At 37.8% G+C, this 27,647-nt stretch overlaps 2 protein-coding genes and 1 non-coding gene across 3 annotated transcripts; 1 reads left to right on the forward strand and 2 right to left on the reverse strand.

The window, feature by feature from the left end:
- The first annotated feature begins 45 nt into the window (after nt 1-45).
- Nucleotides 46-8,980, forward strand: LOC139934478 (transcription and mRNA export factor ENY2-like). Its single transcript, XM_071928726.1, has 5 exons — nt 46-355; nt 932-1,040; nt 1,479-1,549; nt 2,248-2,322; nt 3,253-8,980. Exons 2-5 carry the CDS (start codon nt 958-960, stop codon nt 3,327-3,329), a joined length of 306 nt encoding a protein of 101 aa, XP_071784827.1. The 5' UTR covers nt 46-355; nt 932-957; the 3' UTR covers nt 3,330-8,980.
- Nucleotides 8,981-9,079: 99 nt separating this feature from the next.
- Nucleotides 9,080-27,644, reverse strand: LOC139934473 (protein FAN-like). The gene is made up of 24 exons (XM_071928720.1): nt 27,604-27,644; nt 26,296-26,394; nt 25,565-25,643; nt 25,337-25,392; nt 24,755-24,848; nt 23,449-23,562; nt 22,845-23,030; nt 22,210-22,281; nt 21,625-21,733; nt 21,154-21,247; nt 20,070-20,232; nt 19,123-19,277; nt 18,065-18,240; nt 17,516-17,647; nt 16,720-16,858; nt 15,709-15,878; nt 14,765-14,858; nt 13,809-13,867; nt 12,939-13,074; nt 12,123-12,339; nt 11,514-11,664; nt 10,698-10,803; nt 9,653-9,762; nt 9,080-9,217 (listed from the first exon to the last, which is right to left on the reverse strand). Exons 1-24 carry the CDS (start codon nt 27,639-27,641, stop codon nt 9,126-9,128), a joined length of 2,841 nt encoding a protein of 946 aa, XP_071784821.1. The 5' UTR covers nt 27,642-27,644; the 3' UTR covers nt 9,080-9,125.
- Trnan-auu (transfer RNA asparagine (anticodon AUU)) lies at nt 17,080-17,152 on the reverse strand. Its single transcript has one exon. It is a non-coding gene; the product is annotated as a tRNA-Asn (tRNA).
- Nucleotides 27,645-27,647: the final 3 nt, after the last annotated feature.

The following is a 27,647-nucleotide window of genomic DNA, read 5'->3' on the forward strand; positions in this document are numbered from 1 at the left end:
TGGCCCAATATGCGGCTAGAACTCTGGTTGGCAATATTTCAACGTTGGTGGCGTAAACAGTGCATTTTTTGCAGAACCAACCACGCACGATCTCTTTTTGATTCTGAAATCATCATTTGATTCATTGTTGTTTACATGCTTCATATTGCAGTGGGTGACTGATTAGTGATTGTCTACGTTTTCGCTTTGCAGCAATACTGCTGGAGAGAAATTGTGCACTGACACTGACTTCTATGCACACTGACACTGAAAAGTGACAGTGACAGCCGAGTAACTACCTGACAGCAGTATTACTATTAAATAAGAATTTATGTTTGGCTGAATTCCCGAATTTTGTTTTGTTTAATTAAGTTAGGTAAGTGCTGAGACCATTTCCTTCCTCCATCTGTGCTGCTGTAGACTCTTGTATTGTGTGGTTTGGATGGCTTTTATTTTGAAGGAAGCAGGAGTGAGCAAGTCCTCCTACTTGTACTTGGCAAGACCAGGCATGGATGAAGCTTTTCCTTCCTCCATGGCGAAACTGAGCTCGCTGAGTCTGACACGCCTGAGGAGTATATAAAGTGATATTTAATATTGTTATCTATTGTCAGAATCTAGTAGCAGTAACGTGGGCGCTGACTCCTCTTAATCGGTCGTACTTAACTTAGAAGTTAGGGCAGGCTACGACCGATAACAAAAACAATTCGAAAAAAGGAGTTCAACGCCGCAGTGTCTGGGTCTAGTTGGAATCCTTCCTTGATGTTGTCAAATGATGTTTTTTAATAAATAAAAAAAAGATTGATATTAACAAAAAATTGTTTTTTTTGCAAAAATTGTAGGCCTGCTTGTTGAAACTATCAAAAGGTATCAAACATAATGGCATTATTTTAACGTAAAGTTAGACTTGGTTTGAGACTTATTTATTATTTTCTTTGCTTTCATTCATCTGCAGAAGTTTAAGTCACTGTTTTTATTGAGATGGATCAAAAGTGGAAAGCCAAAGATGTCCAGATGCGTGCAACGATTAACCAAAAGCTGATAGAGACCGGAGAGAAGGAAAGGTAAATAAGTGTCTTTTACAAATCTTGTTTTTTTGCCAACTTTGCAGAGCTACATGTACTAATAATAGTTTAAATTCAGAAGGTTTTGTGGTGTCGCTGAGTAAATTCTCTTTCAGTAGTGATTCTGAGAAAAAGCGGTGGTTGACAACTCGGCATTTCAATCGGTATGCTCTGATCGTCTTCAGGAGAAAGTTTGAGTTGTTGAAACGTTGAGATGTAAACCACCGATTGCTTTTTGAACTTGCACATGAACATGCTTGTGAAGTTATAAGGACTTTTTGCCAAATGTTAACATCGGTTTCCACATTTCCGTTTCCTATAATGTCAAAATAGATTGGAAAAAAATGAAAAAGGGACAATAGTTTTGAACTCTTATTTACCTTCCTCCCACCCTGATCTTAAAATGAGATAGATTCAAGACTGTTTATTTTGTAACAGGTTGAAAGAATTGCTTCGGAACAAACTAATTGAGAGCGGATGGAGGGACGAACTAAAAGCATATTGCAAAGGTAAACAACAATCAATGGTGTTGTTGAAGATTTGTTTCTTGTAGTTAAAGGGGCTGTTTCGTCATTATAAAAGCAGCCCTGTGGCCAAGCAGAAGAGCACCGGACTTGAGCTCTGGTGTTTCTGTTCAGCCCAGCATGGGGACGAATAATAATAATAATAATAATAATAATAATAATAATAATAATAATAATATCGTAGTCTTATATGGCGCACGTATCTACCAAAAAAGGTACTCAAGGCTCTTAGTATTTATACAAAAAGAGAGGTTATTGAAAGTTATGAATTCTGAGGACCAATTATGTAGCATTTTATAAGGGTTTACACGATGCTATTGCGCATTTAGCAGCCACTGCCAGGAACACCGGGGCGAATACCTTCTCTTTTCTATAAGTGCACTGGGTTCTTTTACATGCGTTACACAACACATGGGACCAACGGCTTTAGGTCCCATCCAAAGGACGAAGCAATGGTTAAGTGTCTTACTTAAGGACACAAGTGTCCCGACTGGGGTTTCGAACCCACACTCTGCTGATCAGGACCATCAGAGTTTGAATTCGGTGCTCTTAACCCCTCGACCACGACACTTGCACTTCGAATCCCAAAGAGTGGGCACTGAAAAAGTTAATGTCTATCCTGTTATGTTATACCCGTTGATTAATGTCGGGTCTTTTCTGATCTTTGTTATTTTCTTTTTCAGATGTTGTCAGAAGGAAAGGTTTGGATCGTGTGACGGTGGATGAGTTGGTTACGGAGATAACACCAAAAGGAAGAGGTGAGATCATGCACATCTTCGTGGGTTTGTAGCAGGCCTGATAATTCAGGAAGGCAAGACAGGCAGTTGCCTATTGTGCCCCTGGTCATTGCCTTGGTGCCCCCTTGAAATGTTCCACTAGCAGCTTACAATTCCTCACAGGAGATAAAATGCCTTTGTGCCTTTTCTATTTCTAAAAAACGAAGCATTGGGCTTGCTGTAGGTTAAGATACTGGTCCCGGTTATAATTTCAGAATTAGTTCTATAATTCTCAGAATTATTTTTGTAAGCGCTGTGATTTAGTTTTCTAAGTAGAGGGTATTTAAAATGGTGTTTATTATTATTATTAGTTCAGAATAATAATAATAATAATATCGAAGTCTTGTATAGCGCACGTATCTACAAAACAAGGAACTCAAGGCGCTGAGTATATACAAACTTTCAGAAAGATAGGTTATTGCAGTGATGAGTTCTGAGACCCAATTATGTAGCACCTTATAAGGGTTTAAAAGGTGCTACGGCGCGTTCAGCAGCCACAGCGAGGAACACCGGGGCAAACCCAAGGGCTTTATGTCCCATCCGAAGGACGAAGCAATGGCTAAGATTAGTTCACCTCTTTGATGATGTGTCAGATATAAAAGAAATTCAGGTACAAGTACGAGTCTGCGAGCTGCAGTACAAGTTTGCCATTCAACTCATTTGGCAACAGCAACTGGTCAAAAACAGGCACTGGTTTTTACAGGGAAAATGAGGTCACATTTCAAGGAAATTTGAACTTTATGCCACTCCGAGTGGCATAAAGTTCAAATTTCCTTGAAATGTGACCTCATGATATTCAGGCTAAATAGATATTCACAATTTTGGTATGTTGTAACTATCTGTATATCTGTATAAGTAATTCAAACATAACATTTTTTTAATTGTGATTTTCATTTATTTTTTTGGGGCTAGAACTGGTACCTGATGATGTGAAGAAGGAAATGTTGCAGAGAATACAGGCATTTCTGGCCCAACAAGCGAGCATCTGATGATTGGACAATTCAAACACCAACTCATTAGTATTCATCTTGTTGCATTAAGAGCTGTCACTAGAGGGCGCTCTGGATGCAGGTTAGGCAGAGCTGTGTTATGAGAGTTGCGACATGGAGGGACCAGTTTTCTTTGGTCACATGGTTTCTGGATGCCATTTTGTCTCCAAATGCAGCACAACCCAACGTGCAGACTAGTCTGTAAATCCGTGTTCACCCATGATTTGTATGGACACAAAGTGGCTTCTAATTGCAAGTTGTTGTAACTCTCCCAATATACGGCTCTAATGTTAGGAAATGTATGTATTTTTCAATATTTTTCTGTGGTTGTAATGAAAGTGAAACAGTAAGTCATGTATGTAGGAGAGATATTCATGTTCTTAAATCAGAACCATTCCAAATTAGTTTGGTATATTTACCTTGCATTATTAGTGGGGATGGGGAGCTACATGAAGGTATAGGCATGCAACTATACAGTTTGTTAAAACAAAAAGAGAGGAAAAATCCATGCTCAGCTGGACTGTTTTGTGTTTTTCAATTTTCATTGACGAAACTGAGAACCAAAATGGATGGTACATTTCTTTTTGTCATTTCATGCTAATAATTATTTTTGAGTAATTACCAGTAGTGTCCAGTGCCTTGACTCTTGCAGGGCCACATCAAGTTTCCTCTGGAAAGGGGGGCACTTCTTTATGAGGCAATTTTAATTTGTATTGGAACTTTGCGAAGGGCACCACAACAAAAGCACAAGGCACGGGGGCAATTGCTGTTGGTGCTGTGGGTTATTTAGAGGTCTGTGAATGCCCTGACAGTTGTAATAAACAGATGACAGAAACAACAAATTGGTCAAGTAACTGTTTATGACTTGTGGTTAGTATTTTGAACTTTGAATAAAGGTTGGAATTTTTCTAGCGTCAGGCACACAACGCAATTGTAATTCTAGTTATGTATAACCCAATCAAAGGAATTTTCTCTTGACATAAATAAACATTAGTCAAATAATTATTTTGTTATAATTGTGCTTAAAACTTTGAACTTTTAATAATTGTTGGGATTGTATTGCTAAAGCAAAATTAAAAAGTGTGCTTGATCTAGAAATGACATCACCCCCACTCAATATGTTGGAATTAATCAATAATCTACTAACAATACTATTGTCATTTTTATAGTACATGTAATATTAAAGGGGCACATTGCCTTCAAATCTCTCAAAATGTTGCTGTTTGGATTTACTACTTAAACCCCTACAGTGTGTTTTAAAGGCAGTGGACACTATTGGTAATTACTCAAAATAATTATTGCATAAAACCTTACTTGGTAACAAGTAATGGGGAGCTGTTGATAGTATAAAACGTTGTGAGAAACAGCTCCCTCTGAAGTAACGTAGTTTTGGAGAAAGAAGTAATTTTCCACAAATTTGATTTTGAGACCTCAGAATTAGTTTTGAGGTCTCGAAATCAAGCATCTGAAAGCACACAACATGAGGTGACAAGGTTTTTTTTCTTTTTTTTTATTATTTCACAATTTCGACGACCAATTGAGCTCAAATTTTCACAGGTTTGATATTTTATGTTAATGTTGAGATACACCAAGTGAGAAGACCCGTCTTTGACAATTACCAATAGTGTCCAGTGTCTTTAATGAGTGAGTAGTGATTACAAATACACAAATTTGCCTCTTGAGATACACTCAGTGAAAATACCGGGTACTTTTTTGTGGAATCAAACGTTTGGTTTTGCAAAATTTTAAGTAGCAGAATGTGTTGTTGTAAAACTACAAACAAAAAACCACCAAAACAGAAAAGAGAGATAATGGCTGATGGATGTGAAAAGGTAGATTGTTCCATAATGTAGGTGCGCTGACTATGAATGCTTATTGGCCGTATCCCATGTAGGTGCGGGGTACAGGGGACAAGCACAAATGGGAAGTAGAAGAAGATTGTAGACTGCGAGAACTGTTGGCTTTATTTGAAATAATATATGAACATCGACTGTTTGCGTTAATCATCAACAAAACTTTTTATTAAATATATGCTTATAATATAACATAAACTTACAATAATTACATTCATAATGAAAATTTTACAATGGACCATTTGTCATTCTGGTGAGTTGTCTTGTGAAGTGTGACCTAGTTGTACATATTGACACAATTTCAGGTCTCAAGTTCCATCTTTTAAAGGACAAGGCCATTTTCATTTTGGGAAAAAGGGCAGTTCAACAAGCCATTTTGAGATGTGCTGGACACATTACAAGGGCACTATTTGGTTTGGGTAAATTTGTCTGTACACACTCAAAGCAAACGATGCACTTTTATAGTGTCCATCATATCTCAAAAAGGCTGGATGATCTTGGAGTAGAAGAGGCACCAAGGCCAAAACCAGGGCAACAGAGGTTTAGGCAGTTCCATAAGCCATTGGGAGATATAGTGAACACATTACAAGGGCACTATTTGGTTTGGGTAAATTTGTCTGTACACACCCAAAGCAAACGGTGCACTTCTATAGTGTCCAGCATATTTCAAAAAGGCTAATTGGAAGATCTTAGTAAAAGTGTATTAATTTTGGTTTTTTACCCATACACCGATGTGTGTTAGCACTGTATACTCAGCCTGTGAAATTTGAATGCAACAAACGAACTGCTTTATTCCCAAGACACTGATTTTCTAGCGAGGACATCTCCTTCCAACTACCACTAACATAAATAATAATCATAATAATAAGTATCCATTAGGCCACATAAAAAGAAATTTGTTCATCGTCCTTTTTCTTTGCGGATGGGGGAGGGAGGGATTTGTTTTTTTTAAGTTTTGTTGACATGCCAAATATGAAATCAAGAATAAAGAAATCATCACAATCACTATAAAACAGATGGTTTGTGTTTTTGATGTTTTCAATAGTTTTGTCAAACAAATTTAACTCCTAGATGACATTTTCTGTAAACTTTTTCAAACAACTAAGCACAGTGTAGCCCCAGTAAATATTTGAAGAATCGTTCTTGCTTTGCCAACATGAATAAAAACCTTCTTAAAACATCTTTTCAGACCTGTACATTTTGAAAAAAAAATTAGCTGAAAAATTTGGGCAGTAAAAGTATAAAGAGATATCCAGACATGGGGATTTTTTTTTTTGTTAATTAAAAAAATGGGGTCGTTTTTTTTTTAACAATCGGGCAGGACGATCAACAATTTTCTTTTTTTATCTGGCCTTAGGAGCTTTTAAACATTGTATCCCTGAGACCATATCAACCCCTTTCAGAAATGAAATTTTTCAGTCTTTTGTCTGATTTCAGACATGTTTAAAGTCTACCTTGTAATAAAAAATAATCTTTGATCTACTTCTCTAGCACTGAGGATATTGTTCCCAAAAGCTCCTTGGAATCTAGAACTCCAAAGGGTGACCAACAGGTTGAAATGCCATCATTTCAATGTATCCCTGAAGATTTGAATCCCAGTTTCAGACCTGTTTTCGGCATTGACTATCATCCCTGCCCTTTGGAGAATGCAGCACCGTTGGCCAAACTGGCGCACAGGCTGCAAATCATTCACATCAATAACCTCAACCCTCACAGGTACTTATTTGCTCCTTGGTGATGAGAAGCAATTAAAGTTAAGTGTCGTGCCAAAGAATAGGAGTGTAACGAGTTTTGAACCCATACTACCATGACTTGGCCATCAGAAATAGACTTAATCTAGACCACTCGGCAAGGATATGCTACAGGGTTGTGAAACTAAGGATTCTCAGAAAAGCGAACTTAACTAGCTTAAAGGCACTGGACACTATTGGTACATACTCAAAATAATTGTTAGCATAAAACCTTAATTGGTAACAAGTAATGGGGAATTGTGATAGTATAAAACATTGCGAGAAACGGCTCCTTCTGAAGTATAATAGTTTTCGAGAAAGAAGTAATTTTCCATGAATTTGATTTTGAGACCTCAGATTTAGAATTTGAGGTCTCGAAATCAAGGGTGTTTTTTTCTTTCCCGCAACTTCCGACGACCAATTGATCTCAAATTTTTACAGGTTTGTTGTTTTATGCATATGTTGAGATACACCAAGTGAGAAGACTGGTCTTTGACAATTACCAATAGAATACAGTGTCTTTAAGAGCCACATGGCTGAATTGAGAGAAGACAAGGAATGAAGTTTCGTTTGTAGCAAAACCACAGTTCCCGGCAGGATTCGAACCGTGGTCCTAGAAATGGAAGTTAATGAAAAATAACACTAGGCCAACCCGACCGCTCAATTCGACTGAAAGAATGTTCTACTGGAACCTGGAAGTTGTTTATTTTTACCAACATAATTAATACTGTACTCAAAAATAATTATCACAAACAGTAAGGTTACATCAAATATCATTGCATTGAAATCTCTAGCAAGATATAAAAAATATATATCGAACCATCAAAAAACTCTCATCACAATCAGAGTACAAATGTTATCAAATGCTACATTTGATATCACAAAGTTTCAACCATTCACTCTATTTAGACATTTCAGTTCAAAGCGAAGATCTACCTCTGTATTTTGTACTAACCACCATCTTTTTCCTACATAAGCGTGTTTAATTATTTATCCAAACCATTTACGACATCAATGTGGTTTTCCTACCGGGGCAAATTCTGTACACAAACTTTTCTCATGGTGTTTTCTTTTTCTTTGGCATAACAACAAATCATTAAACTTGCCTATAGTTACCTTCTAAATATTCCTATGTTTACCCCTATGTTAGATATTAGATTAAAAATTTCATATTGTTTTTTGTTTTTTTTCAGAGCTCAGTTGGGGGTACTGAGCTCTGGAAAAAAAAAAAAAAAAAAAAAGAAATTTTATTCTGTTATCTAATATTGGGGGAAACAGAGATAAAGAAGATGTTAAAATCCACACCGGTATTGTGGAAAATGTCTTTAGTTGCATAGACATGATAGGATGATAAAACCCGCTTAACAAAATTGATGAGTACAGATAGTAGTCTTGGTTTGGAAACTGACCAAAGGAAGATAAAGATAAAGGGACATGAGACCCACAATGGGACCCTAGGAAATGTTGAGGTTTATTATGCTCTAAGGTGCATTGGTAGCATGTACTAGGCTTATTTTACATTATTGTAATTTTACATTGTTGTTGCCAGGCATATATTAGGCTTTTTTTTTAGCACATTATCATTTCTTTTTTTTTACGCGTAATTCCGCGGAAGGGTTGCATGCCTGCCTTGGGTGTGTCACTGCTGGTTGGCTGCAGAAGGTAGTAGGCCTGCCGTCGATTTCACCAAACTCTTCCTAACTTCGGATTAATCTAAGAACCTAGGATGAGTTAGAATGAGTTACTCGTCCTAACTCGAGAGATAGGATTAATCCTAGCGTTTCTTGAAACCAGCTGCTGGTTGCGTCTTGCATTTAAATAAACACAAAACTCAATGGTTATAAAACACAAGTGTGGCATTCCCTTATTCATTGCTTGGTTTCGATTAGAAAAGCCTTTAAAAAAGTGATAATGCTGTGTGTTTGGGGGAGTGGGGGGGGGGTTATTCCCACTAATTGGTAGAATTATATTTACCAAATGTTTTGATATGTTGAAAAAAAGTATGATTTACAAGTACAACAGCCATTTAATTAACATATCTGAAAACTCTTTTAAGAGTTTTCAGATATCTGAAAACTCTTTTAAGAGTTTTCAGATAAAAAAAATAATCTTTATAATTATGTGACGAGTTACATATAAATTTATTGCATCACTTCTTGACGGTCCTTAACAACCAGCTGCTCTTATTGACCTCTGACCCCATCAGATTAGGGTCACCTGACCTTCCATACTATGACCTTTTTATCAGCTCCTCCCGTCACTATGGTGTGTCCATCACTGGTAGACTGCACACAGCTGATAGCACCTATAGGACGAGATTTCAAAAACAATGAAACTTTAGTACATCTCTATGGCAAGTCTGCAACTGGTGTAATTTGTTACCCTTTTTTCCCCCCTATGTATGGGTGTGTTTGTTTAGCTTCCCTGGGTCGACCCCGGTGTGTGGCGTTTTTTTTTCCCAGGACGAACGTGAGTACCGGTAATAATCTGCACACATTCGTCCTGGAAAAAAAAACGTCACACACATGGGTCGACCCAGGAAAGCTAAACGAACGCACCCTATATTACGTGTTGGCACAATTACGTGTCGGACAAAATATACTTTCCCTCTTCCGTCTTTTTTTATAATCGCTTTTGTGTGTAATTTTATTGAACTTGTGGTAGAGAAATAAAATATTAACAATAAAACTAATGACAAGGTCAAGTCCAGTAGGAGGAAGTGAGGGGGGAAGGCGTTTACCTTCATGGCCCGGTATTCTTGCAGTTAACTGTGCTTTGACCATGTCCCATACAAGTAGATTCCCCGAGGAGCTTCCAGCTAACACAGTGTTCTCTCTCCAACACACACATCTATTTTAATCAAACAACACGCAGAAGAAGAACAAAAATGAAAATAGTTAATGTACATATCTGGAAAAAAGTTCCTGATTTCAATCCGTGGAACTAAATGAAAAGAAAAAGAAGCTCAGAAATTCATAAAGAAATGATAGTCCCATTTTTCTTGCAACAATTGTTGGAACATAATCCCATTCTATTTGAACTTATTTACAAACTAAACATTAAGGTAAACAAAATAATCAATACAATGAAAGGCAATTCAAAGTGAAAATGGAGTTAGTATTAAATAAGGTTTGCGATGACACCATCACTGTATACCCTAATACCCCCTGGGTGTGTAGAAACAATTATAGTTAAATGTCTTGCTCAAGGACACGTGTTACATAACCAGGATCAACCCCACACCCTGATGACTTAAAAGTTTTAGAAGGAAGAAAGGTTTAAACAATTTAAAACTATGAGAACATTTTTGTTGTAAGCATCAAGCTTTTAATTTCTAACACTAAGTTATCAGTATCAATTTGATCTTACTATTTATCAGTTTTTTATTTTTATAAAAAAAAAAAAAATTGTAAAGCAGTTAGAAAGCAGTCAATAAATGTAAGTAGGTTTTGAAATTCTGCATGGTGGGAGTATAATGGACCCTTCCCATGAAATATGAAATAATTACATTCACACATGCGTACAGACCCTATTGGTTGGCAAACGCCATAGAGTTGTGCACTAAGCAGAGGCACAATCGCTTGTGCATCAAGCAGCCATTAGCCGTGTACAAAACAGCGCGATGTGCCCTCATTTTGCCAACCAAAATTTTAGTTCGTACGCGCTATGTGCAATTAGCATATTTCATGGGAAGGGTCTATTAGGTTAGGTTTGCGGTAGCATCATGCATAAATCTTTTGTGAGTAGTACGTGTAAATACATGTACATGTGATGATATAGTTCACCTGATTTCTTCCTGATCGGTGTCTTTGGCAAATACTTCGGTCCCCGTCCCGACGTCGACAACTCTCATGTAGTGATCCTCTCCAACTGACAAGACCTTTTGGCCATCTGCAATGAAAGAAACAGGGAGACGTTTGAGCTTAATCTGCTCAAATTCTATTTTCATATCCGTCTGATAGTTTTACTTTTATTCTATGTATTTGGTTCTTGACCCCCCCATATCAACAACCTGGGGGCAAATTTCACAGTGCTGCTTAACGGTATAAGTGCGCTGCTTGTCTTGAAATGGGTCAATACCAACCTCTTTCCCAGTGGTGTAATATCTCGCCATGCCACTTCTCTTGTTTTTTTCCCTGAGAATGCATTGCTCGATCATAACCTCTCGGAGTATGACTTTGAAATATCCAAATATATTAATAATTTTAATTAGTTCTGTTGTTGATCCAATCTGTGTTATAGACTACGCATACCATGCTGTCTAAAGATGCATAGAGCAACTGCTCCCTACTTATTCTTTGCGATACTCTAACTGTATGCAGTTTAAAATGACCATGTAAAAACATTATTCCATAGAAAATGTATTGCACGTACTAAGCGTTTCCATTTCTATCTTTTTAATGGACAAATAAATTATTGAATTGAATTGAATTGAAGCGCCCTAAAGCACTCAAATGTTTTTAACAAGTGTATGCACCAAGCAGTCACTTTTTGCAAGCCAATCAGCGTTGTTTTTCGGCACATCCCAAACCTAGGGTTTAGTGACAAGACGTATCAAAACGGTGCCCTGCCCATGGTAACCAGGCTGGTTCAAAACTAACCTGGACTGAATTTGACGTCATGTACCATTCCCGTATGGCTCATACTGTATCTGAGTATCGACTGAGTGGCAAGTTCCCAGACGTATACCGTACCGTCGCGAGTCCCTGATAGCACCAGTGAGTTATCGCTACTCACATCCAAGCAACTCACCTGCATGTATCAAACGTTAAATTCAATTCAGTCTAATTTCCAAGTTCACTATTATTTGAGTGCATCTGTGTATATTAAAATAAAAACATGGCTGAGGTTGTTGCTCTGACTTTGAAGACAAGCATGACAAGTGAACGTTTTCAAAATTAATGGCAAAGCCTGAACCAATAATTGTCTCTGTACTGGCGTAGCTTAGAAACCATAATAATGTGTACTTATGCATAAAGGAGTTTGACCTACAAAGAGGTCAAAGAAAAGGTCACGTCTGGATATGAAATTTTCCAGTGTAGTATGCTAACACAGTATTCAAATCTCTAAAACCAAAGCAAATATTCAGTGTTATGTTATCTTCGTGAAATATTTTATTAAATAAATGAACAAGATTAGCGCTGTCTCAGCGTTTTGTGATGATTATGCAGAAATGAATGGTCTCTACTGAAGGCTAAAGAAAAGCTCACCCCCGTTTCATGATCTAGCTCAGCCGTCATCTGTGCATTGTTCAATCTGACCACTCCGTTGCCCTCCTTGCACAGATCCTCCACCGTCCACACCTTGACCGTGGAGTCCCAGGACGCGGTAACTAACACGCCGTCTTGTAAGCACAACGCCGACACGGCGTCGTCGTGGGCCATGAGTTTATCCATGATGCGTCCGTACTCGATGGAGTAAAGATATCTAGTGCGAGGGAGGATGAAAAAGATTTTGAATAAATAATGACTGATTTACATGTTAGATTCTTCTTTGTAAAGGTCGTGGGTTCGAATCCCACCCGAGTAATATGCCTGTAATCGTGTCCTATGAGTTTATCCATCATGCGTGCATACTCGATGGAATAAAGATATCTGGGACAAGTGAGGATAAAAATAGTTTGACTGATTATGACAGATTGACATGATAGAATCTTCATGGTAAAGGTAAAGGGTTCAAATCCTACCCCGAGTATTATACCTGTAATTTGTTTCACAGGACTTTGGAAAGTACTGAGTATACATCGCATACACACATCGGTGAAAATACAAATAATGTTCGTAAGGATTGGTCAATTTGAAGCAAACAAGATGTTGTGTACTTACAGTGAGTTATCCCAGGATCCTACAAGGACTGTCTTGCCATCCGGCATTGCACAGAGCGATGAGAGAGGCATGGAGGAAAGAGACACAAGTCTTCTTGGAGTACAAACCTTGCAATGATAGCGCCCCAGCAATAGCGGCCTGACGCGCATCATTTGCCCATAAGGATTGGTCAATTTGAAGCACAAGGTGTTGTGTACTTACAGTGAGTTATCCCAGGATCCTACAAGGACCGTCTTGCCATCCGGCATTGCACAGAGTGATGAGAGAGGCATGGAGGAAATACTGATACTACGTCTCTGCTGCTGCTCTTCAGTTGAGTACAACTTCAGATTGGTATCTATTCAAAGAAGAACAACTAATTAGCAGGTCCCAATTTCAAAGAGCTGCTTAACGGCCATTTTTGTAGGGTTTCCATTTCATTTAAAACAAAATTTGTTTATGCAAGTCGCCAGACACACAAGGCGTGAAGGCCACTTCAAGGTTTGGGCTACAATTATTCTTTTTTCCCAGTTGCCACCAACTCCTAGGGCTGAAACAGGGTTACCCCTTTTACAGTTTATACGGATGTAGGCATGGGTATCATCAAACAGAAGCCTGGCTGGTAGAAAGTGTAGCAAGTGTCACAACCGGGATTCGAACCCCCACTCTGTTTATCAAACACCAGAGCTTGAATCCGGTGCTCTTAACCGCTCGGCCATGACATGCCACAAAAGGTCCTTTGGGTAGGTAAGCAGTTTGCAACAGCTATTTTTATTTTCTCAAACAGAACAACACAGGTTTTACCGCAGGGGGAAGTGAAAAAAAAAAGAGGCTTCTGTGCACAGTCAAAGTATTTCACATCATGTTTCATGAAATTGGATGTGATCCCTGGCTACACAGCAATTAGCGGTTGTATGGCTTCTGACTGGAACCCCTGCCCAAAGATATTGACAAAATAGGGAGACCGCCAAAGGTCTAGATAGCACAGTTGGTAGAGTGTCGGCACGTTAATCCCGAAGTCAGTGGTTCAAATTCCACTCTTGTAAATGTTGTCTTTGTTGAACCCAACTTCAAAACTTGGGCTTTACTCACCTTGGGAAACAGAGAAGACCAGTTTTCCATCGTTGGAAACTTGGACAGCCTTAACAGTGCTGTACAGGAAACAAAAGCACGACTGTTATTCATAAGTTAAAGCCATTGGACCCTTTCGGTAAACAGTATTGTCCAAGGCCCACACTTTGTGTATTACAACTTCTATATAAAATAACAAACCTGTGAAAATTAAGGCTCAATCGGACGTCGGAGTTGGAAGAAAATAACGGGAAAACGCACCCTTGTATCCGCACGTTTCGCCGTGTCATGCATGTGTTTAAAATAAATCCGTAACTCTTGATATCGAGAATTGATATTGTTTTACTGTTTTCTCAAACATGTCAAAAAGTAAAGCATTTCACCGACTAATATTTCAAGAGAAGTCTTTCACCACTACCTTCTGTAAACCCTGTCAATTATTTCTAAATCTGTGAACTTTTTTTTTTTTGCTGTACCGACACAATGTCCACAGATTTACATTAAACTTTCACACAGCTTGAAGATAATAGGGGTACTTGCTGAGGTGCTGTAGTTTTTGAGAAATGAGTAAAACAATGTCACAAAAATAATTTTTGTCTCAGTTTTAGCATGAAAACTATTTTCATGACTTGCTTTACTCATTTCTCAAAAACTACAGCACCTCAGCAAGTAATATTTTAAGTGAAGCTTTCTACCATCATTACCTCCAAATTGTGTGAGTTTATTGTAAATCTGTGGACATTGTGTTTTGTGTCCTACAAAAAGTACAAATACTCTTTTAAGTGGAGGACAACATTGGCAATTGCACATATACATGAAATAACAAACCTGTGGAAGTCATCAAAGTCAAAAGAAAATAGTGAAAAACCAGCCTACGTTTTCACTATTTTAGGCTTGGACTTCAAAACTCATCATTTTACAAAATTTCTCAAAAACAATAGCATTTCAGGCAAAATTATTTACAAATAGTAGCTTACTCTTTATGCAGTCTGTGCTGGAAACTTTGCTGCAGCTTATCCATGTGGTCCCATTGGAATGCTGGCTGGGACGCTTTCTTCAGTATGGCACTAGCTGTTCAATCCAAACAATGTGTTTAATCAATTAAGAAGTCAGTGTTACTAGACTTAAATAGGATTTAAAACTTTGCATGGTGGAAATACGATATGGAAAGGTTTGCGGTGACACCATGTAATGACTATCTCTAATGAGTTCTGAAAAGAACTGTTGGTTTCAACTCAACGTTTCGATCAGTATGCTCTGATCCTCTTCTGGAGAAAGCTGGACTAGACTAGGCTTGTTCAAAGACATTTTACAACAATTGTTATAATAATGATGTGTCATCTCATTGACATAGGGTGGCTTCAATGGAGATGAAAAACATGTGGGCACTGCAATCAGAAAGCACCGGGGAAACATCTTGATGAAAAAGGGACACCTGTGAGTGACAGAAGGCGGCGCTTTTGGTAACAGCGAGGATCCTGAGATTCTTGAGATCTAAGGCTACAAGATGTAGCCCGACCCAAGGAGTTACCGGCACAAAGGAAAATATCATCTTTCTTTTGCATACTGTGATAAATTGAAATAATAACAATAATTTTGGATTTGGTTTTAAATTTGTAACTGACTGCGAGGGTTTTACCTGCAATAGTTCTTTTGGGTTTTACCCCATCTAAAACAGAAACTTCCTTTCTTGTGTCTTCTCTCCATTGGGTTCTTGGCTAGTGCAGTTATAATAGCACTTCTTAAATAGCGCTCATATCCGTCACTCAGTGATGCTAAAACGGGACCAACGGCTTTACGTCCCATGGACCGTGGTTAAATGTCTTTAGTTCGCTTTTCTGAGAGTCCTTGGCTTCACAACGAGAATGAATGAAATAAAATTATATTAAATGAAAATAAAATGAAATAAAATGAGATATACCTGTGTCTTCTTCAGGTTGCAGTGTGTTGTCGTCTGTCAGTTGGGTATCACTGTCTGACCTCGGACTATCACTGCATCCCGTACCATTGACATCATCATGAGCTACTGACGATACCGGAACCGGACTGCTGTTATTGGAATGTCTCGCTACTGGCAAGGCAGAGGCAAATCTGTTGGTGTAAACAAGTTTTAACTTTTAAGTTTAAAAACTTCATGTCAAACAATAAAACACAAGAAAAACTGACTGGGTAAATTTTAAAATGATTTGTGGTTGAACAAAGAAAAATGTACTAAAGCGGGATTTAACAACCTCCGGGTTAACATGCTGGCGATCTACCAACTATCTAGCACCTTAATCCGGAGGTCCTTGGTTCAAATCCCGTTCTAGGAAATTTGTCTTTGTTCAACACTAAGTCAAGTTACATTGTAACCCTTATGTTACACCCATAAGTATATTGTATTGGTCCCTTGCAACATCGTCACACAAGGCAACTGTGTACAGCAATCACCATTTTGGGAGCGAAGTTACACATATATATTTGGTTTGCAGTAACACCATGTGTGTATCTACTTGCCAGGTAGAGTTTGTTCTTAGAGAACTGTCTTTCTTTATTCTACTACCGCGGAGTAGATTTATCGGATGTTCGGGAGACTTTTACTCAGTTCTGAAAAGAACTGTCCTGCTTTTTAACTACTATCCGGGCGGAAGGTATAGAAAATTGGCTGGGACTACTACTTTAGCTTATGGGATCGTAATTAACTGTTCTACTGCCGAGTCAGTTCTTGAGTTGGTCTCTTTTGGTCTCTTCTTGAATTGAACGTTTCGACAAGCTTGCTCTTGTCATCGTCAGGAGACTGTAAGTTACACATACAAATAATGGCAAGTGTGTATAAACACCAAGTCCCCTAAAATAAACTGTATAACACATAGGATATTATAGGAGGGTTAAGCAGGACCAAAATATTTTTTGTGCAGATTTGAAAAAACCTTGGGACTAGGTGTCGACTCACCTGCTTGGGTGTGGCTTTGTAAGGAGTTGCTTTGGTGTCTGTCCGAATTCCATTATCTGTACCTTGACCGACGCTCTCTCGTTGAGATCCTTAATACTATCAAGGTCAACAGCGCCCTCGTATGTCAGATAATAAAACACTATGAGGATAAAAAACAATACCAATACATTTAAAACATTCTGTTTCTATCTCATTGCTTTTATTTTTTTCTTATAACGTTTATTTTGTAAGTATTGTTTGAAGCTATGCATGGTGTGGATAAATAGGAAGAAACTATAACTAAATAGTAAACCAATATAAACCACAAGGGAAACTGACTGGGTAAATTTGTAAATGATTTTTTGGGGTTGAACAAAGAATTGACTAGAGTGGGATTCGAACCAACGACCTCCGGATTAATGTGCCGGCGCTCTACCAACTGAGCTATCTAGCCCTATATTGGCGGTGTCCCTGTTTTGTCAATATCTTTGTTCGGGGGTGCCAGTCAGAAGCTTCTGACAAAACAGGGACACCGCCAATATAGGGCTAGATAGCTCAGTTGGTAGAGCGCCGGCACGTTAATCCGGAGGTCGTTGGTTCGAATCCCACTCTAGTCAATTCTTTGTTCAACCCCAAAAAATAAATAGTAAACCTGCGGGTACAACCATGTGTAAATCTCAATCTCCTGAAGACGAGCAGAGTATACTGTTTGAAACATCAAATTATTTTTGTGACTTGATTTGTTCTCTTTGATGTGTTAAACAAAAGTACCCAAATCCTTGAAATTTTTTTTTAAAGAGGAGAAGTGGTGACATACAATTATCCGCTTTCTCAGCCTCTGGCCCTCGTTGCTTGTAGCCAAAGATCAGATCAATCCAATGGTGGAGATTCTGCGAGACGTAATCGCACTCCAACGCCTCCCGACACTTCCGACAAAAATCAACCTCATCTGAAGAAGGAAAATAACAATAATAATAGTAATTAGTTCTTATCAATGCACTTTACATGTACATGAGTGTCCTGGTCGTAAGGCAAAAAGCATTCCTTTCAAACTTTCTCAGCTTTCTAAGAGTATACAGCCTCAGGCTGCAAAGGCTTTTTCAGCATTTGAACCCACTCTCCGATGACTTAACCACCAGAACTTGAATTCGATGATCTAAACCACTCAGCCATGACACCCAGAAGGAGAAACCTCTCCTTACGAAGTCCGATTTCTATCCTTAAAGAGTTGGTGCGAAATTGTTCTTCAAAAGCCTTTTTAATCAAAAGTGATCAATGGCTATGGTTTTTGGCTATGGCTATGCCTGTTGGCTGAAGGTGCAACATTCAGCCGTAGCCATATTCCCCAATTTGGAAGTTGCCTTACCTTCTGCCCATGGTGGGAGCTCAACTCTGTTGACCTTTGACCCATCTTGCTGGATGCCTAAATTCAGCCCTGTGCGGTTGATGAGAAAGTCGGCCATTTCTGGCTGATAGAACTCTGGAATGAGCTCCTTGACGTCAGACTGGAGGTGTAACACATTGTTCCATGTTTCTGCAATACTGAAATGAAAAGATAAAATATTTTAATAAGGGCTGGGATGATAACCGGTAAACTATTAAAAACATTGACATCCATTTCCAAATTGCTTTCAGGCTTAAAGGCACTGGACACTATTGGTAATTACTCAAAATAATTGTTAGCATAAAAACTTACTTGGTAACAAGCAGTGAAGAGCTGTTGAACGTATACAACATTGTGAAAAACGGCTCCCTCTGAAGTAACGTAGTTTTCAAGAAAGAAGTAATTTTCCACTAAAATGATTGAATTTGACTTCAAGACCTCAGAATTAGATTTTCAGGTTCCGAAATCAAGCATCTGAAAGCACACAACTTCGTGATGACAAGGGTGTTTTTTCTTCCATTATTTTCCCGCAACTTCGACGACCAATTGAGTTCAAATTTTCACAGGTTTATTATTTTGTGCAAATGTTGAGATACACCAAGCGAGAAGACTGGTCTTTAAAATTGCCAAAGGTGTCGAGTGTCTTTAATCGAAGCAGTTAGCACAAAACCCAAACAAACAAACAAACAAACAAACAAGCATTGGGACTTCCCTTTTCTAGAATGTTAGTCCAAGAAGCTATCTAGGAAGAATGATTTATAATAACAGTGTGTGTTTAGGTGTACGTCAACGACTAGCAACAACAGTAAGAGGAGATATTCAATTCAATTCAATTCAATTCAATTTTATTTGTCCCACCATGTAGGAAACTCTATTTGAATACATGCAATACAGAAAGAAAAATAAATAACACACAATCATAAATAAACTACTGGAAATATTAATTAATATAGTTCAACTGGAAGGGGTAGGGGTTCAGTAACAGCAAAGTACATGAAGATTAAAATGAGTTGACATTTACCATTACTTCAAAATTTTACCTTTTAAAGAGTCTGTCTGGTTGGTCAAACTTCCCACTCTGAAGACAAAGGGCATAGTCAGGCGCCACTCTCAGCAGATAGAACAACACGTATCCAGGAGTAGAGTAATGGGAACCATACAGGAATTTTGGCTCAGGCATGTCTTTTAACCGTTCCTAAAAAATATATTTAAAAAAATGAAAATAAAAATGATATCAAGTAATACGCCACAAGGGAAACTGACTTAGTGAATTTTAAATGGTTTGGGTTTGAACAAAGAAAAATTACTGGACCAACAACCTCCAGATAAACGTCCGTTGCTCTACCAACTCAGCTATCAAGCCCTAAAGAGTTTGCACTCTTTGGAACTTCTTGCCTGGTGCATGATTTCCTTCATCCTACAATCTAGACTAATCATAAAAGGAATATAAATTCTTATCTTCAGCTTCCCTGAAGTTGTTTAAAAAGTTTTAGTTCTTGTAGCCTTATACCAAGAGAGGCTTTTAGCTTTTTGGGGCAAACTTACACACATTTCAAAGTTGTCTCTTTCACATTTAAAGGCATTGGACATTATTGGTAAATACTCAAAATAATTGTTAGCTAAAAAACTCACTTGGTAACGAGCAATGGAGAGCTGTTGGTAGTGTAACACATTGTGAAAAGCGGTCCCTCTGAATTAACATAGTTTTTAGAAAGAAGTAATTTCTCAATAAAATATGTCTAGAATTCACTCATCTGAAAGCACACAACTTCTGTGACAAGGGTGTTTTTTCTTCCATTATTCTCTTGCAACTTTGATGACTAATTGAGCTCAAATTTTCACAGGTTTGTTATTTCATGCATATGTTGAGATACACAAAGTGAGAAGATTGGTCTTTGACAATTGCCAAAGGTGTCCAAAGCCTTTAACTGACCAGAGGGTAATCAAACAAAATCAAAATGAACGAAGACCTGCACCAGAAACTGACCTGAAATCTCTGTAATCTCTTAGGGCTTAGAGCCCCTACTGGTTTGGTCAGATCTCGGAATGTCTTGGGATTAGTCAGGTCCAACGTCTCGCTGGTGTAGTCAGCGATGACCCACGGGAAGACGGGGTACTGTGTCAGGTCATTGAAGCTCCGGTCAGCCTGGCTGTAGGTCAATAGGATCAAGAAACACTTAAGACAAATATGACACTTTGATAGATGTTAAGTTTGCATCCGGGATAAAGAACATTAACTTTTGGTTTCACCATTACCAATGTGTGTTAGTACTTTACCGAGTTATGTGAAAGAAAAGTAATAAGTATACAGTGCTATAACACACAGTGTACCGGTAAGTGTAAAAACCAAAAGTAATAAACATGACACTCCCAACATCAATGCAAAGGAAAACAGTGACATTTTTTTCGATGACTTTTTCTTAGGCTCTCTGTCAAATAAAAGTGAGCTTAGGTTCTTTGCTCCGCTACATGCAAGTTTTTTTTAATCTTTACTACTGTATGAATGTGGCAGTGTTAAAAGTATTAGGACAAGCCTTTTCTTTTGTGTATCCCAGTCCCTATTACAGTATCCCAGTCACTGGGCCATTTTTCTCAATACTAAACCTTCTCAGCTCCTTTGGGTACTGAACTGCCTGCGCTGCTAAGTATGTTAAAAGCAAAAACAAAAATAATAATAAACTTTCTTTGACTTCACAGTTACCCGTTTTGCCCCTAGATAAGCTGTTACATTTTAAGTGACTTGCTCAAGGAAATGAAGTGTCATGAAGGTAACTTGAGCCCTCAACCTGCCGTCACAACTCAAGTCCGTTGTGCCAGATCGGAGTGTTGGCTCTGAAAAGAGCCGGTTTGGTCTCAATGTTTCGAACAGTATACTCTGCTTGTCTTCAGCAGAGAGCTGAAGTTTACCATTATTTATAGTTTGTATTTATCCTTCACATCGAGCAAAGCTTCACCACCCTCGGCCGATCAGAAACATCAGAGCTGGAGTCACGACACGCCACAGGTGGCCCCAATAATGGGGTACACTAAAGGGTCAGGGATGGACTAGCAAAGAGGGTTGGGTTATTCACCTGTTAAGGTACAGCAAATAATCAAAGTTTGAGATGGCTCCATTCTGCCAAAGTAGCGTCATATTCTCCTGACCCGACTCCTTCAGACAAACACCTGAAACAAAAGACACAATTTAATCAATGAATAACAATAATTTGTGAGGTTAATCATCCTTACTTACAGGGCCAATTTTCATGAAACTGTTTACTAGAAAATACTGCTTGACAATTCCATTGCTAAGCAAAAAATGGCACTGGCGCGTTTATCTGGAGGTCCTTGGTTCAAATCCTGCTGTAGTCAGCTTTGCCTTGTTCAACACAAATCATCAATACATAGAAAGAATATTCAAACTTGGCTTTGGATGAACTTTTCTAGATTCCTGGGATACTTTTCAAGTTTTTGCTCAAAGAATTTAGAAAGTAATTATTTTGGGTTGAAAATTTACTTGACAGTGTTTTTTTTAAGGGTGTTTGGGTGCCTCCCTTTCTTACCTTCTTGGTCTAGTATGTTATTATAAAGTTTGTTCCTGTCTTCTGGTTTGGAAAGCACCAAGAACATGTCCGACTTGAACGAAGACTCCGAACAAAATATTTCAAGGCCCTGCCAACAGAAACAAATAATAAGAAACCAATGAGGATCAAAGGTGAGATTGGAGGAAAACTTAAATCCCTAAAAATTTGATACAAGTTCTGTCTTGATATATGTGGAAATAAAGCCAACAAAATGCAAGATGTTACATTGTAGGAGGTTACAGATTCTCTACATCAATTCAAGTAGATATCCGAAGTTCTGGTTATAACAAGTTTCCATCTCTGTGATTGGTGGTCGGGTTGACCTAGTGGTGTCTTTCCTCGCCTTCCACCTCTAGGACCCTGGTTCGAATCACGCCGGGGCACTATGTGGATTGGGTTTTCAGCCCCTGCATGACTGTGTGGGTTTTCCCTGGAATAGTTCTCTAGGGTTTTCCAAGATTATTGTGATGATGAATCCAGGGGAACTGCTTCAATAATTTGCACTTTCTTTGAAACTGTGAGTGGTCTTCATATGCATAGAAATGTAAGAGAATTTCAACATACCACTTCCCTGAGTAGGAACCGTCTCTTGATGAGCCTCTTAATATCAGACAACTTGATCTTAATTACAGGTACCTGAAAAGAAGAGTTTGAACCATGTTAGATCCACACAAAAATAGTTCTTGAAAAGATGAAAAGGATTTTTTGTTATATTTTATTTTATCACATGTCCAACAGAACAAATAGCCCAAATAACAGGGGGAATTAGCTCAGTGCTATAATTGTTCATTGCAATTTTATATATTAATACTGATAATAATAATAGTAAAAATTTATATAGCGCCATATCCATCGAAAACAATGCTCCATGGCGCTAATACAGAGAAACATTTTAAGTATAAAAAAATCAGCAAAAACAACAAGAATCGTAATGATTGGTATAATATTGAGAGGGCATGGCCATTTTCATTTAGAAACAGAACTGCCAATGAGAAAGATTTGAAGGGACAGACACCAAGGCCAAGACCAGGACAACCAGGTTGCCATAGTGGTAACTAGCCTTGCCTTCCATCTCTGGAACCCCGGCTCAAATCCCACCCGGGGCACTATGTGGATTGGGCTTTTAGTTCCTGCCTGATTGCACAGGTTTTCCCTGGAATAATTCTCGGGTATTTTCCACTCGAAACTAATAGACTCACTGGTTCTACATTATTGAATGGCTGAAAGTACAGCCTTGACGAGGTCAGCATGATGCGACCGGGGTTGACCACGAGCGGCTTGATGTGATCCCCAACCGTCTCCATGATGATCTGCTCATACAGTGTCTCTAGCCAGCTGGTGTTAAACTTGATTCGGTTGTAACTGGAGTACACAATAGCCGCAATCTGTACATTCAAATGACAAATTCACACAGACAAATTATGCAGGTGTTTATTTATTGGGTGTGTTCCATTAGCTTGAATACGTTTGATCTTTCCTTAGGCAGGAAAACCTCTGGGGTTTAGATTTTACAGAGTTTTTTAACACCATTCATGTATTTCCACTTCACTGCTTATGTTTCACTTAGTTACCTGTTCATGTTTGTTGTGTTGTCATTTAGCCTTCGAGAAAGACTCTGCTAGGGTCGAAACGTCAGGCCATTAACTATTTTTTGCATTTATACTCTCGGTCCATTTGGTTGGTAAGTTGTTTGCAACAGACTCAATTCTGATGAGGATCTGAAATGTCTCGTCCCTGTTAACCTCTCGGCCACGACACACCATAAATAGGGAAAGACGGATTGATCTATAATTCTTGACATACCATTGATGCCTCATCTGCCAGGGGTAGGGTTGTCGCTCTCTGCAACTGACACATGATTTGGAGTACATCATCAGGGGTGATGTAGTTCAATGAGAACCTGTGAGTTTCGGTTTTCTGGCAAGAAAGAAATTATTTTGAATTAAGCAAAGGCATCCAATATTGATTTAAATTAAGACGTTAAAGCATGTGAAACTTTTTAAATACTAGAATCCACACATAACGTATGTGACTCAACGTATTAGCATAAAACCTTACTTGGTAACAAGTAATGGGGAGCTGTTGATGGTATAAAACATTGTGAGAAACGGCTCCCTCTGAAGTGACGTAGTTTTCGAGAAAGAATGTAATTTTCCATGAATTTGATTTCGAGACCTCAGATTTAGAATTTGAGGTCTCGAAATCAAGCATCTGAAAGCACACAAGTTCGTGTGACAAGCGTATTTTTTTCATTCATTTTATCTCGCACCTTAGACGACCTATTGAGCTCAATTTTTCACAGGTTTGTTATTTTATGCATATGTTGAGATACACCAAGTGAGAAGACTGATCTTTGACAATTACCAATAGTGTCCAGTGTCTTTGAGTAATTTTACATCAGAATGTAAAGCAATTTAGTAACAATATAATAATCTGTTCATTTATGTTCCAAGCTTCTTGTAACAAAGCTTGCACAATATAAACAGCAAAAAAAAATGTAAATCAAGTGTCATTCTATCTTAAAGTTTTCAGCAAATATCCACTTTTTTCACAACATTTTTGAAAATATTACTGTTTAATCACTGTTTTTTTATTTTAGAAAACTTCACTTGGTTTTAAGGAATATTCAATTCTATTAATATAAGTTCAATTCAATATTTTTATTTCATCACAATAAACAGTGGAACTTGTTTTCCCTAAAGGCAGTGGACACTATTGTTAATTACTCAAAATAATTATCATCATAAAACATTTCTTGTTAGTAATGGGGAGAGGTTTATAGTATAAAACATTGTGAGAAACAGCTCCCTCTGAAGTGGCGTAGTTTTCGAGAAAAAAGTAATTTTCCACAAATTTGATTTTGAGACCTCAAGTTTAGAATTTAAGGTCTCAAAATCAAGCATCAGAAAGCACACAACTTCGTATGACAAGGGTGTTTTTTCTTTCATTATTATCTCACAAATTCCAAGACCGATTGAGCTCAAATTTTCACAGGTTTGTTATTTTATGTATATGTTGAGATACACTAACTGTGAAGACTAGTCTTCGACAATTACCAATTGTGTCCACTGTCAATAATATACAGATTTAAAGGCAAAATTACAAATACCTTTTTGAACTCATAGGATCCAATGATGTTATTTGCCTTCATTTCTATCGTCTGCTTACTTTGAATGGCAATCATGTCTCCTCTGCCGCCAAGCCTAGCAGAAACAACAAGTCCATTCTATGTAATTGCTAGATTTATCCGGACACACTTCAAGAACATCTGCATTAGCCCAGATCTGAAATACACGGAGGCCAAAGAGGCCCCCTGGTCTTGGCCTCAGTGCCCCTTTCAAAGTTCCCGATAGACTTTAAGATTTTGCAATGTGGCATGTAGTGGCCGAGCGGATAAGAACACCATACTCAAGCTCTGGTGTTCCTGATCAGCAGAGTGTGGGTTCAAGTCCCAGGGTTGGGTTACTTGTGTCCTAAAGCAAGACACTTAACCATTATTGCTGTGTCCTTCGGATGGTGGGGGGGGGGGGGGGCTAAAGTCGTAGGGCAGTGTGTTGTGCTTTGATTAAAGAACCCAATGAATTTACGATTCTACTGAATGTGGGAAATTGCGTTAGAGTGATGTTTTCATTTTACGTCATTGAGGCCTCAGAAATCAAATGAATGTAGAATCAACCACACTTTACGTTACCTTGACAAAAGTGGACCAGTCCATTTCTCTATCAGGATACATTCCCTCAATGGAAACTGTTTAATGGAAACAAATAAACATAATTGATCCGGAGTGCTTACTTATTACAGATGTTAACACTTTATTCACAATTTTATTATTATTGACATTTCTTTTGAAAATAGGGGGTAAATTAGTTCTAAGCAATGGCCCCTTTCTATCAAAAAACTTATAGAATTATTGACAAACCTTAACAACTGGATGTGAGATTTCTTGAGGATCAAAGACGATGCATTTCGAACAGATCTTTAACCTCCCTCGCACTTTTCTGTGGGAAAAAAAAAGTAAAAAACAAGTTCATGGAACAATGAGCCATGTTTCCCAAAAAATAAAGAACAATAAAGAGTGATAATAAGTGAGAGCTACATGTATGACAATTAATGATACCCACCTTTAACCTTCAAGAGAGTCTGCTAGGGTCGAAACATCAGACATTAAAGGAACATGTTGCCTTGGATCGGACGAGTTGGTCAAAACAAAAGCGTTTGTAACCGTTTTTTATAAAATGCATATGGTTGGAAAGATGTTTTAAAAGTAGAATACAATGATCCACACAAGTTTGCCTCGAAATTGCGTGGTTTTCCTTCTACTGTGCGAAATAACATGGTCGGCCATTTATGGGAGTCAAAATTTTGACCCCCATAAATGGCCGACGTGTTAGTCGACGAGGTAAAAGGAAAACCACGCAATTTCGAGGCATGTTTGTGTGGATCATTGTATTCTACTTTTACAACATCTTTCTACCCATATGCATTTTATAAAAACGGTTACAAACGCTTTTCAAAGACCAACTCGACCTTTAACTATTTTTTGCATGCAAACCATCTATAGGTCCTTTTGCTTGGTAAGTTGTTTGCAACAGCTTATTATATTTTCTCAATGTTAGTTCACATATTTACTGCCGAATAATATTTCCATACCTTCTAATGGCCTCTTCATCTGATTCTACCGATGGATAAAAGAAAACGCTGAAATCTTCAAAGTAGATTTCTCCAGGCTCCAGAAGCAGCAGTGAGAACCTAAACAATGGGAACGAAAAAAAAAAAAAAATCAAACAGATAAATTACTTGCTGCTTCGTCAATAATTATATTGTGTTTGAAACTAAGATAGCTTTTACGAAACCTTTCAGGTACACAGTTCACATGAAAAATATCCTGAAGTCAGGAAAGATTTGATGAACATTAGGTTTAATTTTTATTGACTCTTTTTTGTTTTAATACACTCACTCAATTGGTAAATTTGAAAGATTGGGAGAAAACAAATTGTCGAAGAAAATATGACTAAAAAATAAATCAAAATTAAGGTCCGTAATAGCTTTGTTCTAAGTATTATCTTCTTGAAAAGCTTTCCTGTTGAAGACAAACCTGACGAAGTAAAATAATATCAGCATTTGATATTATATATTTTTAGACACGCAAAACCAAAACGAATTTCACCGTACAAATATTTGTTTTTTACAAGTGACAATAAAACATTATTCTATTATTCTATTTAAATGTACTAGAAAAAACAAAGTTTTAAACTGAAAGCTTACGTACATGTATACTGTTTTATTTTCATTTTATATAATAAGTTACTAACAATACCAATCTTCCGCCATTGCATTGTCACATCATTGTCCAAAGAGAAAGATTTGTCTGACTTACTTCTAAATAAAGTACGCCTCCAGTTGTTTTCAATGACAAAGGTTTATCAAAATTTCCGCCCAATTTTTTAAAATTATAATAATAGCCGTAAGGCATAAATTAAGCAAAATCATTCAGGCGGTAATTGCAAAAACATGGTCGATGTTCAATAGTCAGAAACTTTTAATTTTAGTTATCCAATTCGGCCACCACTTTGGTTTGGGGAAGTTTGGATAACTTTCCGTATGGCGCCACCACCTTTTCACTCATTTTTACAAAAAGGAGGTAAATTAGATACTATATTATTTCATATCGAACGAAAAAGTGGTGGCGCCATACGGAAACTTTTCCAAGAGTGTGGTAACAGAACATGGCCAGTCATTGTCAAATCAATATATTTTTTCCCGATAACAATGCAACACAAATTGCCATTGAAAATTTGTTACAAATGACAAAACGTGAACATCGTTTCAACATCCTTTGTACTTATCAATTCAAGTCAAATGACTGAATTTAGAACAAAATCTCACTCATAATCACTCCATACTTTCTCATTCCTTCCTAAATAAAACAGAACTTTTACAAACACAACTCATTTTTACCGTTCTTTCTGGAGCGGAACTTCACTGAGAAACGCCATGACTGA

The sequence above is a fragment of the Asterias amurensis genome, chromosome 3, assembly GCF_032118995.1.
Source record: "Asterias amurensis chromosome 3, ASM3211899v1".
Lineage (NCBI taxonomy): Eukaryota > Metazoa > Echinodermata > Asteroidea > Forcipulatida > Asteriidae > Asterias > Asterias amurensis.